This window comes from Culex pipiens, chromosome 2 (genome assembly GCF_016801865.2).
Source record: "Culex pipiens pallens isolate TS chromosome 2, TS_CPP_V2, whole genome shotgun sequence".
In the NCBI taxonomy this organism is placed as follows: domain Eukaryota; kingdom Metazoa; phylum Arthropoda; class Insecta; order Diptera; family Culicidae; genus Culex; species Culex pipiens.
Window position 1 is genome coordinate 143,075,805 of NC_068938.1, and position 14,094 is coordinate 143,089,898.

General features: G+C 33.6%; 1 protein-coding gene across 7 annotated transcripts in view; it reads left to right on the forward strand.

Moving 5' to 3' along the window:
• Positions 1-13,593, forward strand: part of LOC120428513 (uncharacterized) — a 47,016-nt gene extending 33,423 nt beyond the window's left edge. For 6 of the 7 annotated variants that reach the window (XM_052707300.1, XM_052707301.1, XM_052707302.1 and 3 more), the window contains 4 exons: positions 11,552-11,873; positions 11,976-12,240; positions 12,299-12,451; positions 12,960-13,593. In XM_052707300.1, the coding sequence (XP_052563260.1) occupies positions 11,552-11,873; positions 11,976-12,240; positions 12,299-12,451; positions 12,960-12,987 (768 nt within the window). In that variant the 3' untranslated portion in view covers positions 12,988-13,593. Of the gene's footprint in view, positions 1-11,551; positions 11,874-11,975; positions 12,241-12,298; positions 12,452-12,584; positions 12,729-12,959 lie in introns of all 7 variants that reach the window. The other variant, XR_005607119.2, reaches the window with a different exon arrangement.
• Positions 13,594-14,094: the final 501 nt, after the last annotated feature.

Consider the following 14,094-nt stretch of genomic DNA (forward strand, 5'->3'; position numbering starts at 1 on the left):
AACTCAGCTCCAAAAGCTCAACATTTTTTCGGAAAATACAATTTCCGCTGAATTTTGCGATCAATGACAAAAAATAAAATTTTAGGTAATTTTCTCAGCTCTTTGAAAATATTTTTGCGAGAGATGCTTGCCCTTCATGAAGTATTTTGAAATTTAAATGATCTGAATATATTTCGAAAGAAAAAAACACCTTTAAATGTCTATCCAGCTTTTTAAGCGAAAATGGCGTTCGAATGGTGAACGCCCGAAATGTCAAAATCGCGCAGTGGTACCAACATTGCGAAAAAGTGTGCCATGACATGACAGCCACATTTTTTGTCTAATGTTGGTGCTACTGCGCGATTTTGACATATCGGACGTTCAACATTCGAACGCCATCTTCGCTTAAAAACCTGGATAACATAAAAACGGAGCAATTTATCAAACAATTCGTAAAGTCATTTCCTGTGCATATTTAATTTTGCATCTCCTTTTTTTTGTTTCACTACTTTTTAAGATTGTTTTTTTTTTAAATCTCATTTTTCCAAAATTTGGTACCGTCAACAAAGGGGACATTGGGTCTGGGAAGTGAGATTGGATCATACAAATTTCAGCATTTTTGTATGACCCAATCTCACCCCCCAAACCTTATGTCACCCCTGATGCCTATAGCTAGATTTTGCACCATCCTAATTTATGCCGCAAAGGTGCCCTTTTTAGTGCCCTAAAATATATGAAATATATTCGAAAATTTAAAAAATACTTAGGGGAGAGTGGGGAGACTTGATCCCCGGGGAGACTTCCCAATAAGTATGCTGATTTAATGTCGCTATTAAGTGCCTCGCGGTTACTTGGCATTTAATACCAGCAAATAATGCTTCAAAACATTAAATCAGCACTTTTCCCTTGAGAAATATTTCAAGTGGCGCACAGTGATGCCGATTTAATGCCTCACCGAAAGCTCGAACAAAAAAAAACTGCTTTATCGACGTCAAGGCTGGGGGAAAAAACAGGGATGCCAGATTTGCAGATTTCTCTGCAAATTTGAAGATTTCCGAAATTTGTTGCAGACAACTTTTTTGTTGCAGATTTTTGCAGATATTTTACCGGTGAGGTTTGCAAAAAAAAACTTTAATCCTTCTGTGACAGTTTCTTTGAATAAGATGAGTAACCCAACTGTACATAGCATTTTACAAATTCAGAAATAATTTTCTTAGACCTACATCAAGTTTTATTACTGTCAAAATATGTAAGTATTTTACCAACTATTCTTTTTAATCACTTAAGAATTGTCGCAAAAAAAAACAAATAGGTGTTCAAAAGGTTGAAGTTGCTTGTTTACCAAGATTTTGGCTATTGTTAAAAAAACGCTGTCCCTAATTCCAAATATGAGCTCATTCTGACCACCGGAACCCCTCCATCTAATCGTATGAAGTTTGTATGGGAGAAATCGTCAAAATGTATAGAAAATGGCAACTGTTTCACTTTTTTACCCGTGGAGGGCGCAATAGTTATCCGATTCTAACCATTTCTCAGATGTAGAACTTTCATTAATTTTACTTCCCTCAAGACATCATATTTTTAGGTACCCGTGGTCAGAATGAGCTCAAATTTGGAATATATCCATGTGTCAATCTTTGATTTCATGGGGTAGTTCCGAAGAAGCTCAAATTTGAATTACCCTAGGAAACATAAATAAATTTTATTTGAGTTCTGGCATTTTTCATATTAATTTCTTCATGTTTTGAAATAATTAAGTATTAATTAAGTATTAAGTCTTCCTCTGTTTATTTTTAAAAACAAAGAAATATATGGAAGTGCGAAGTTGCATAAGATTTTCCATGTGGTTCTCAGTAATAAAACGTTGGTCTTGGTCTTAGTTGTTGTTAGGCCGTTAAGTTATTCCGTAGGAGTTGTTCTCCTGGTATATTGTTATTATAAGATAAAAGAATAAATTTCAATTGAAATTCCTAAATAAGACATTTAATTTTAATTAAGATTCAATGATTCAAATATGATTTTCATTAGTTTTTTATTTAAGTCGCTAAAAATGTTGACTAAAACACTTAACCAGTTTTTTTTTCTTAAAAAAAACTCAAATTTTAACTAAATCTTTAAATGCGAAAAAGTCAGACAGGCTAAACTATAGCGATTATGTATACACAGATAAAAATGTCACTTTTACTAATGAATTTGTAGCACTTTCTTCATTACTGTTTGTATTACAATACATATCTAGAATTTTTTTCGAAAAGGTCCTATAAACATATGAAAGACAATAGCTTATAGGACCTTTTTAAAGAAAATCTCTAGATGTAAAAGAAAAAAATCTTGTATGATTTTGTCTGATGTTAAAATAAAATTATTTTAACACATATTGTTTGCCTTGTTTTCAATATTTCAAATATTTTTTTGTAAATTTAACAAAAAACGTTTGTTGAATACTTCTTTTCCACGCCTATTTTTTTTATTTAATTGGATTCATTAAAATAATTATAATTCTAAATTTCTGAACGACTCTTACAATTTTTCTTTAAAATTTGGCAGCACAAAAATGATTCAAAAAATAATTAGAATTAGTTTTTAATGCAATAGATATTTAAAAATATTTTTTTTCATTTCATTTCTTTTCATTTATTGGATTGTTTTGGCAAAAACATCAGTGCAGTAATTATTAGGGTTAGTGATATTTCACGATTTTACGGACAGCGTGTAATCCGTGAAATTTAGCTTTTTCCGCGAAATCCCGTGAAATTTTATGTTTGTTTGGAAATGTAATGATTTTTTAAAAATAATTTGTCAAACTCAAATAGAAATAAAAATAGCCTTATTAAATACTGTAGAATTAAGCGAGTGAATACCCTTTTTTATTACGTGAAATTTTATAAACTGTTCAGATTTTCAGTTTTTTAAAGAAACATACTAAGGTTAGTTATATTTTCATTCGCTATTATAATTTTTTTATAGATATTTTATTTAAAAGGAAAACTTAAAAAAAATATTTTTTCTTTAAATATTTTGTTTACAAATTATACTGGTTTTGCCCATTAAAATTTCAAAATTATTTGTTGGATATTTAAAAAAAAGTTCAATAAATGAGAATACGCATGCCCTGCATTTTTTTTTTCGAAATATAAATAGAGACCATCCCGGACAAACCCGGTGGAAACTTTTTTGAAAATTAAGAGATTTTTTTCGTGTCACGTTCAAATGTAGTAATGATTATTTTGTTTATTGAAGATTAATAACTAATGATGCATAAAAGTAGTTCCTGTGATTTTAACATAAAACTTTCAGAGATATTTAAAAAAATTAACGTTCCGCGAAATTTGCGTGAAATTTGGTATTCTAAAATTCAGGTCCCCGTGACATTTGCAATTTTCGAGCGTGAATAATCACTAAGCCTAGTAATTATCCTAAGCTGAGATATGGGGTACCTTTCAACAGCTGACTAATTCAAACGGTTTTAGAGTTTATTGGTACACGGGAGAACAAAGCAGGGGAAGGAAAAAAGTTACTAAATAACCTTCGAAAGACAAAATAACCTTCAAACAAAAAAAATTTTTTTGCTCACAGAAGAATCCAATGAAGATAAACTTAAAAACAGAAAAAAATCAATGCGTTTCTAGTTGTCTGAAAGGGTACATGACATTAGTTTTGATTTTTTTTTAATATTTAACATGAAATAGCAGAATCGCTATAGAAGTAAAATAATTCAATTTATACATAACATAAAATCTTCATTTTATACATATTTCAATACCATTTCACCATCAAATCTTTTTAATTAATGGTCTATTAATGGTACACAAAAATATCAAATCTGGAGGAATTTCTTGTAATAAAGTTCAACTGTTAACAAAACAAAAAAAAAATAAAGAATATGCTGGAAAAAAATACATAGAAAATAAATTGTAGGTATTGAAGGATGAATTAAACTCACAAAAAAATGGATCTATAGGACTATAGGCTAGAGGCATACATAAAATTAAAACATTAATTGCAATTTAAGTGCTTTTCAATTCAGTTTTGATTAAAATATACAAAAAAATAAAAACATGAAACTTTTAAATAAAAAAAAACACATTGGCAATATTAATATGAAGTTTAATATCTAACATATTTTTATTTATTTTAATATGCAACAATCGTCTCTCCATGCATTTAAATTTATGGGACCGTTTAGGGAAAGATTGAGCGAAAATATCAAACAAAAGATTAATCGATTTAGCAAGAAGATTAGAGTATGGATTCATCACTGTTTGTATCAAAACGACAGCATTTTTTTTTGTTTATCGAGTTTATCGAGGAGAAAACGACAATAAAGTGTTAACAAAAAAATCATTTTATTTATGATAACCCATACAGCCGAAACTCAACTGATCCAAGTTTTACTTTTATGAAGTTCTACAGATTAACTTGTGATAAACAAATAAACAAACACAATATTTTCAAAAAATCATTTTATCATCTTTTTTAAGATTTTTAAGAATTCATCTTTTTACTAACTTATTGTTCCACAATTTTCAGCATGAGTTACTTTACAAAATGTAGAGTTAGGTTTAAAGATTTTTTTATGTTTCTGAACATAATGTTTGAAATACCTAAAGGTTACATATTTATAAACATTCTTACACACGTTACATTTTCCCGGATCACTTCGGATGATTTTGGGGCATAAATGAGCTCAACGGCTTAAATTATTTTTAACATGATTTGATTTTCCATAATAAGCAAATTGCGAAGGCTTAGGAGATTTTGGTGTGGACCGTATTTTACAGTTTTAAATGTTTACATTACAGATTTGTTAACCATTTAAATATCACTTGGGTTTTTAATATTCAATAATTTCCATATCTTGGCTAAAACTAAACTAATTTTAGTTCTTTTGGGTTCGTTCGCTCAGTAATTTAACACCGAACACGATGCCTCAAAACCTAGATTCCGGTTTCCTGGCCGGAGATATTCTGGATTCTCCAGGGCCAGATTTGAGCTAGCCTGGTGATTTTTCTGATCACAAAATTATTAAAAAAATTTGTTAGTGATGAACTGTTGAAATATTTTACCATCGACAATTTTATCTTTTTGTTAACTGTTTCATTATATTATTTTTTAATTAGGCCGTTGCAAATATTTTTTGAAGTTTACGTCTCTCGACTCTGACCAAAGTCGAGGGGGGAGCAAAAAAAAAATAAAAAAAAGATTAAAAATTGTATTTACGAGCCATGGTTTAAACATTTGAATAAAAAAGTGTTTTAAAATGCATTATACACCTGTCCAGTTGTTTTGTAATCATTTGTTTCGAAAATATCTAAGTATTGACAAAAATTTCATTTTTCGCAAAAAAAAAAGTTTTTTGCGGTGCTGAGCATTAGAATTTCATATAAATTTAAAATATTTTTAATCCAATCTTAACATGCTAAATATGATCATCAATGCAGAAAAATGCATTTTAGATTGTTTTCAGTCGATTTAATTTCTATTTTCATTGAAATTTTGAAGTTTTTTAAAACTATTTTTTTGTTCCATGATTTTTTTGACAAATTTTGAAGGGGGGCGACATAAACTTTGAAAAATATTTGCAACGGCTTTACAAGAAAATTAAAAATGTAAAGCATTGATTTATTTCGTTAACCCTTTAACGCCCAGAGCTGTTTGCTTATCGTAAAACAAAGTAATTGGTAAAATTTTGGTACAATAATGCAGGAAATACTTTACTTTAACCCATAAACATCGAATTGGTGCACCCAGAGCACCATCAGGAAGATGAGCAACTTTTTTCTAAATCACAAAAACTGATTTTCTTCAAATCTATTGGTTCAGTTGATTGAATATGCATCGAAAAATTTTTTAAACTTCTAATTCTTTTCTGTAAGACCATATTTCTGAAGTATGAAATACAAATTCTAAAATCTCTGCACTTTTAGACTTCTTTGATTGGCTCATTCAAAACTCACAAACACCTATTTTTATCAAAATTAAGGAAGATTATAAAACCATCGGTCTATTAACAATGTTTTGTCTTGTTTTTGAAAAGCCATAACATTTAGAAACTTTTGTTTTGATTGAAATGTTTTTTTTTTTGTAATTTTGAAAAAGTGGTGCTCTGGTGCACCTAACGGAAAATGTTGAAAAACACTCAAAATCGGTCCAAACTCACAATGTTATTCACATGGGTTCTTGTCCAAGGTTCAAATGATAGCAAAAAAATTTTTGTTTCATAAAATGTTGCGTTTAGTCATTTTTACGGGCTTTCGGAAACAGGTATTATTTATTCCCCTGAAATTGGCCCATTTTTGTTTACATTTCGCACTGTAACTTTGCCTGTGCTAAACCAAATTTGATTAAATTTGGAGAGATGTTAGCATACATACTACATGAACAACTGCAACCTGAAGCACCATGAAAAGTTGAGTCAGTATATTTGAGTTCAAAATTTTGGTGCACTGAAGTAACCATGAGCAAGAGAGATTTAACTTAGTTATTGAAATTAGTTTGAAAATTATAAACATTTTTTTTAGTTTTTGTGATATTTTTGAACTGGATAAATAACAAAAAAAAAATCGATTGAATTGTTTTAGTTAGCATTTCCATTCCCATTTATTTTCTTTTTATCGTGAATAGCGAACAATAAATTTTTAAATGAATGAATTATAATTCAGAGACTTATAAATATTTGAAATAAATAATAATTTTCGTATCAATTTAGAAAATTATCGCATATGTATTTTAACAGCGAGATGCAACAAAAACTCCTTTCCATTTATAATAAATAAAATAATTTTGAAGTTTATGTTAATAACTGACATGACCATACAAATAGTAAACATTTCATGTAAAGTGGTGCAAGAAGAATAAGCCATTAAGATTGCTATTAAAAAATTGGACTTATCTGAAAATATGCTACATGGACTTTAGAGATTCAAAAAAATAATTTCCTTAGATACAATACTGCACGAAATAAGACTATCGCTAATTTTATTTTAACTTTTTGTTAAGTTATTCAAAAGTAAGAACCGTGCCCTTATTGTTTATTTATAATTATTTTAAATGGCAGTAAATTTTTTGTAAAATTTTTGTTTTGGAAACACATTGGAAAAAACCCCTGAAAAGTATTTTTATATTAGCCTAACCTTGAAATAGAAAAACACATTGAGAAATAAAATACAAAAGATATCTTGATAAAAATGTTTTAATTTTAAAAGTATTGTTTGTATAGTGCCTGTCGTTTTATCGAAAAGGGAATCTACATTTTATTATGTTTTTTTTTTCAAATTAATTGAATTTATTGCAAATAATTGTAGCTAAATAATTTGTTTCCACACAGATTTAAGGACATAAAACATACATTAAACTTTGTTTAAGTTAAACATCATAATTTAGTTAAACAGAATTGTAGGATACGACCATAAACCTAGTTTTACGTGTATTTAAGTTTGCAGATTTTTGCAGATATTTGAAAAACAAATTTGCAGATAACTCAAAATTTCATCTGGCATCCCTGGGAAAAAATAGGACAGCTAGCTCTGCTCCACACACTTCACTGAAAGAAAGGCTCATAGTAATATAACATGTTTTCCACATGAATCTGCCCCATACGGCTTGGCATGTAAGCTTCATGTGGAATGCACTTGATAAATTTCATCGGGCAACTTTTGTTAATCCAAGTGCAAATCACGTTAGTTTGACGTGAAAGCTCACATGAATTTGCAATGTTGAGCTTATGAAAATGCTGCGATTTTGTAGTGCCATTCAAATGGTTTTCCAGTGATATTCATTTGCGTTAAAAATTGAGTTGCATTTTCTTTATGTTTGAATTTACTTTCAACACAGTTTCGATAATAAATATTATTTATTGTACAAATGTAACACATTTTTAAAACTCATACAATACATATGATTTTTATCACAAAATTCTAAACGGCACTGGGTCTAAAAGCACTTGATGGTGGCCCTTGGGATGTACCCCTCGCCGGTTTTGGGCCGGGATCCAGTGGCTGTTGTCGAATAAAGACCACAGTCCGGATCACCGAATCAGGAGCGGAATCTGTAGCCGGTTTCATGGCTGGAACATTATTTTCTGGAAATAAAAAATCGATGCAATATGATTATTTAATAAACCTAAACATTTGATTATTTTATATAATACTTACTGAAAAAATATGAGCTTATTTTTAATTTAAGAACAAATCTTTATTAAACACAAAATCTCTTCTAAAAAACGGCATTTTAAACCGAATAGAAAATTTTCAACCACCATCGTCTGTGGCCATCTTACTAATGATGAAGAGTTTTCCCCAACGCATTCAAAACCCAAAACTTTCGAATCTCACGTGGTTTTCACTTCGAAGTCAAGGGATAAGTCAAATGGGGCAAATCGAAGTGCAATCCATTTTAATCTCACGTGAACACCATATGAAAAAAGCGTGAAGGGTTTTGCTCTAGCGATCAGCTGGTTTCAAATGATTTTCACATGGATTTGACATGCAAAGCATGTTTTGGTCACAGGAAAAGCATGTGAATTTATCGTGTTGATTTTTTTAGCGGTTCACGTGGAAAAACACATGAATTTGCTATTTTGGTTTCTTTCAGTGTTGGTGGTGGGCCTCCTTTGTTTTTTTTTTTCTCCTGTTGCGTGTCATGTGTGAGTGTGACACTTCGATGTTATTCTTGCATTTTTCTCGTCGCTCTCCAGAATGCGCGCCAGCCAACTGATGTATTCTGAAATAAGTGTTTGTTTTGAAAGTTTTAATCGATGTGGTTGATGCATCGAACATTAAGGAAGACTTTCTTACTGCTGTTTCGAGTTTATGGTTCATGAGAAAAACCCGTTGTCATTGCGTTGGACGAAAATTATTGACTAATCACTCAGCAAATTGCGGCCATCCAGTCAAGTACAGTACAATACAATCAATTACGGAAGGTTTGGGGTTAATAGGGACAAGTACTTCCTAACGGCTAACTAAACTAGTTTTCCGAGGAGTACTTGGTACACGGTTGGCTAAATTTCACAAAGTGTATCATACTTCCGGAAAGCAGCTTATTGCTTGAAAGAAAAGTCTTTCAATTTACCAGAGAACTTTTGATAATGTCCTTTGTCCTTTGGACATATGTTTTGAAAAATTTGGCCTAATTACAGGCTGCAATTTTCCACAAAAAAAAAAACAAAAAAAAACACTTCAATCGGCGGGAATTGAACCCAGTTCACGCAAAATTAAAACTTATGCACACTGTGGGAACTGCGCCTTAGCCCGCACGCTTATTAGAACGGTATGACGGGAGGAGGATCAAAGTCAATAAGAGCGTGTCTGGCTGAAATGTTTCCCGTATCGATGGGTTACTTTGTTGATAAACATCAAATGCTTTGAAGCACATTTTCAATGTCGTAAATGGTGATTTAATGCCAGTTGTAATGCTGCAAAGTTTTGGTACTATGAGGCATTCGCAAAGCTTATTTACTACTTCAAAACATTCGAGTGCTGATTTAGTACTGAATTAATACTTCAATTGGGTACTAAAGCCCTATGCCAATTTTTATGTACAACGGTAAAAAATACGATAAAAAACCATCATTTTAATGCAAAAATTTTTTTTGACAAGACAACATTTTTCCAATGGATCAACTATGGTCCCCTTGGAACGAGCTGTCAAGTAGAAGCTTTTCTGTCAAGAAGGACCGCGAGGTTAATTTTTCAAAATTGATTTAAAAATCCATTTTAAACTCTTTGTGCTCGTACAAAGGGTCATTGTACTCAGAAAAATAAGCTTTAACGCTGTAAACAATAATATCAGCAATCTAAGATTCATTTTAGGACCCAATTTAGTTCTTGTGTTTACTTGGGTTGATCCCAAGCCTGTATCTCGTCAGCATGTGGGTAAAACAATTAGCTTTGTTCTAGAAAGTTGTGCGAAATTGACTAAAACTCATTGTAGAAAACAAAGAAAAAAAATAAAAAAAAATTTGATTGAGTTACACACATTTTTCGAAGAAGTGCTGCAAAAAACTTCCAAGAGATCTTTTTTCTTTGTTTTGATAAGTATAGAAAACACTCAAAAATTATTCAAAAAAATATTGTTTATACATGAATTGTTTGATAAACATATCAACTCCAAAACCCTTACGCATTTGACGTTAAATTTATCGTCATACTATTTTTACAATCATTTGTTTAAAAAAGTGCGTTTAGGGAGACTTGATCCCTGCATTTTTACAGTCACTGGAATCAGCCTCAAGATTAAATAATTTGGCTGGGGTTTCGTACCAGGCATGCCAGATTTTGAAGATTTTCGGGCACATCACAAAAACGCAAATGAGTTTAACTTGATGGCAAAATAATATTTTACAAATCTGTTTTTGGCAAAAGAAGCAAAACATTGTTATCTTTTTCGTGAGTAATTCATTTAATTAAAAATCATCGAATAACATGGCAAAACAATACGTTTGAGCATTGAGCCTGTGCTCGAAAATCTTCAAATGTGGCATCCCTGTTTCGTACATAGTTTCCTTCAGTATAGTTGTACATAACTAACTGCAGTTTGAACCATTTTTCAAAAGTTTTGTAAACAAAAATTAGCAGCTTTTGTTAACATGCTCATTTTTGGTCTAAAAAAGAAAATTTTAAGTTTTTAAATATTTTACATGCTAAACTTGTTATATTTTGAACACAAACGTACAGGTTTAATGTGAAATTGCTGTATCTTATTGAAAATTAAAAGTTTGGATGAATAAGAAACATTTTGCTTAAGATTTCTTCAAAATGTTGAAAGGGGGATCAAATTACCCCCAACATTTTGAAAATGCCGGTTTAAAATATTTTTTTAAAACGCTTGGCATTATTCTAAGAGTTTATATGATGAAATACCCTTATCAGCCAAACATAGTTGAATGTTTAAGCTTTCAATTAATGCAAAAAGATCATAGTTTTGTGAGAAATTGACAAAGTTATGTGCGATACAAAAAAGGAGATCAAGTCTCCCCACTCTCCCCTATTTTGGGAATTCGACTTTTCTTCTCATAAAATTATTTTTATTAGGGCCATCCATAAACCACGTGGACACTTAAAGGGGAGGGGGGGGGGGGCGGGTCCAGATTTCCAAAAAAGTGTCCACGTGGTTTATGGATGGTCCCTTCGGTCCTTTTCGGTACTTGGTACCTGGTTGAGATCGAGTCGGCTTTTGTAGTTACAGTTCTCTTAAACCTTAGATTAATTAAGGGATTTCAACTTGTTTTTAGTGAATATTTAAAAAAAAATAGATTTTTTCCGTGTAGGTATATATTTTTTTCTGAAAAGCTCTAATCATGAGCCTTTTAGGGGGACGGTTGAGCAAGACGACCATACAGACAAATGCTCAAAATGACCTCCTAAACATAGTTAACATGCTTGTAACAGGTCTTCAAAGTCTTCCAAATAAGCTTAGCTAAGCTCAGTACTTTTTCGTACCACTGTTCACACATTATACATAGCATGTGTTCCTGCCCTGTGCTAATACATCTCCCTCCTTCTGTGGTTTCCTCTCGGGGATCCCGCGCGTGGAACCTCTCTCTTTCTCTCTCTCTCGCCCTCCCGCGCAGAACAACTCCTTCCTGAAGCCCCCGTCGGTGTCCGACTACGGCTTGAATGGCACCCGGCAGCAGTCCGAATCGACGCCCGTTTCCCCGGCGCTCTCGTCCGCTTCGCAGCAAAGCTACACCGGCCAACTTAGCGCCAGCGCCCCGGAAAGCGTCAGCAAGCTGGAGAAGAAACCGCGCAACATCTTCGGCACGCTGCGCAACAAGCTGACCCTCTCGAAGAAGTCCAAATCGATGGACTGCCCCGAGTACGGTGGACCGACCTACCCGGGCCAGATTCACAGCGCGTCGTCCACGCTGAGTCGTGGCTCGTCGATGGACCAGCGTAAGGCAGCTTCAAGCTTTTCCCGCGAGTTCCTTGGCTGAAATTGTGGCTGGCACTTGAAAACCTTTTAATAACCTTCCTCTTTTCTGCTCTATCCCACAGGTTCCAACATCTTCCCCAACATAAAGAATCTCTCGCGGAAATCTTCCATTTCGGAATCGTCGGCCGTTTCGGGCATTTCGAACGCCAGCGGCCGCACCTACGTCCACGAAGAGTCTACGCTGCTGCTGGAGACGACGGAGAACAACGTGGTGCGACACTACCTGGTCCCGATCGAGGTCGCCGTGAGGCAAAAGTCGTGGAAGCGCAAGGGCACCAAGCTTCACGTGTACAACGATCACACCTTCATTGCGAAACACATCAGGGGGTGAGTGGTTCTGTACTGGATCTTAGAAGTTGATAATGTATTCTCCCTTCCCTTCCAGCGGCATCCTGTGCCACGTGTGCCACCGTAGCATCCTGCGTCGCCCCGGCAAGCAGGGTTACGAGTGCCGTGACTGCCTCATCCAGTGCCACAAACCGTGCCACGTGCGAGCACCACAAGCCTGCCCGAATCCGAAGATCCTGTCGATGCAACTGTAAGTGCATTTTTTCCTTAATAATTTTTATCTTTCTTTTCCAAACTGGTTAATTTTCTTCCGTTTCCGATTTATTTTCGCCCCCTTTTTTATTGAAAACCACACACACGAAAAAAATTACCCCCAAAAAAAGCGCATCATTACCCGTTCTTAACGAGTAAATCAATCCACCCCCGCAAGCTAGCAATCAAAGCCATATTGAAGCCCCCGAGTTTTGAGTTTAAGTTTTTAAGCGCTTCCATTGAAGAAAACCAAACAAAATATACACAATTCTCAAGTAAGTTCCCGCACCACTGCTGCTGGCCCCAGAGAGTGTTGCATGCGTTTCGTTTCGTTTTGCTGTGTTGATTGAGTGTGGTGTTCACCATCGAAAGTTGACTCACATTATTGCCAGTTTTGAACAACATCTGCTAAATCGTGTTTTAACAAATCATGTCTCCACAAAAGTGTGACTTGCGCTTTACGTTGATTTTCTGGAGACTAATTATGTCTTTGAACAACTTTTTAGGTTAAAATGGCCGTTCCCCTTGAACTGATAGATCGGACAGCTTGAGACAGTCGCGTACGAGAGCGAGCATTTAGGAACCAGGGGGTGAATCACACCAGGAAACCAAAAAAAAAGAAACAATCGAACAAATCAGAAACGTCGTTACCATACGCCAAGGTAAATTACTCGAATTATTATCGCAGAATGCCAACCTTAAGTCAGCCAGCCAGAATTGTGAGGGGTGGGGTCAAATCCGAATTTCTACAAAACGGTCATGGTTACAGCCTGTAAGTTTACAAAAAAAAACTCGCTTAAAGTCACTAAAACTTATGACCAAATTTTTGCCACACAATTGTGTCGTCCATGTCCATGCCTTTCGAAAATCTATTGTGTTACAAGTGCGTTCTGTAAGTATGAGCTTAATAAGTCGTATTACTGATGATACAAAAAAAGAGGAGCGCATCAAACAAATCTCCACTTTCTACAAAATAGGTTGTGAGACAAAACCTAGCACAAACACACACACATGTTACATACACCACTGTTAAAGTCTTTTTAAATATTAAAAAAATATATATTATACGAATACAAAGCTTTATCTGTGTCGCGCCGTTTCTTCTACACTAATTGAATCTTTTAACTATTTATTGAAAAACACACAGTCACACAAGTCTATTGTTGCGAAATGATTATTCTAACGTTTACTGTTCGGGACTAAGGATGCCTTCGGCGCGAGTGAAACAAACTAAGAGTTAGGGAATTATTGAAGAGGGGGAGAAACCAAGTCAGGTTCGAGTTTTGACTTATTTTTTCAGGAATAAAGTGCAATTGGTAAAGTTATGGAAGACGGACGCGGGTTTCCTTCGGAGTAGAACGAAAGAACAATGCCTTTTTTATTATAGGTTCTATAAACATATGGAAGACAATAGCTTATAGGTTTTTTTCGAAAAAAAAAACTCTAGATATATGAATAGTACAGTCATCCCTCATATTCGGAACAGTTTACAGATCGGCCAATGCTAAAAAAATCATAGAAAATCGATAATTGAACATAATGATTCGCTTTTACCTTCATTTGAAAGCTGTTTTTGCGATCTTTCAAATGCTGTATCGAGCAACTGCAAATTTTAACGTTTTGTATCAAGTTTTTAAAGAA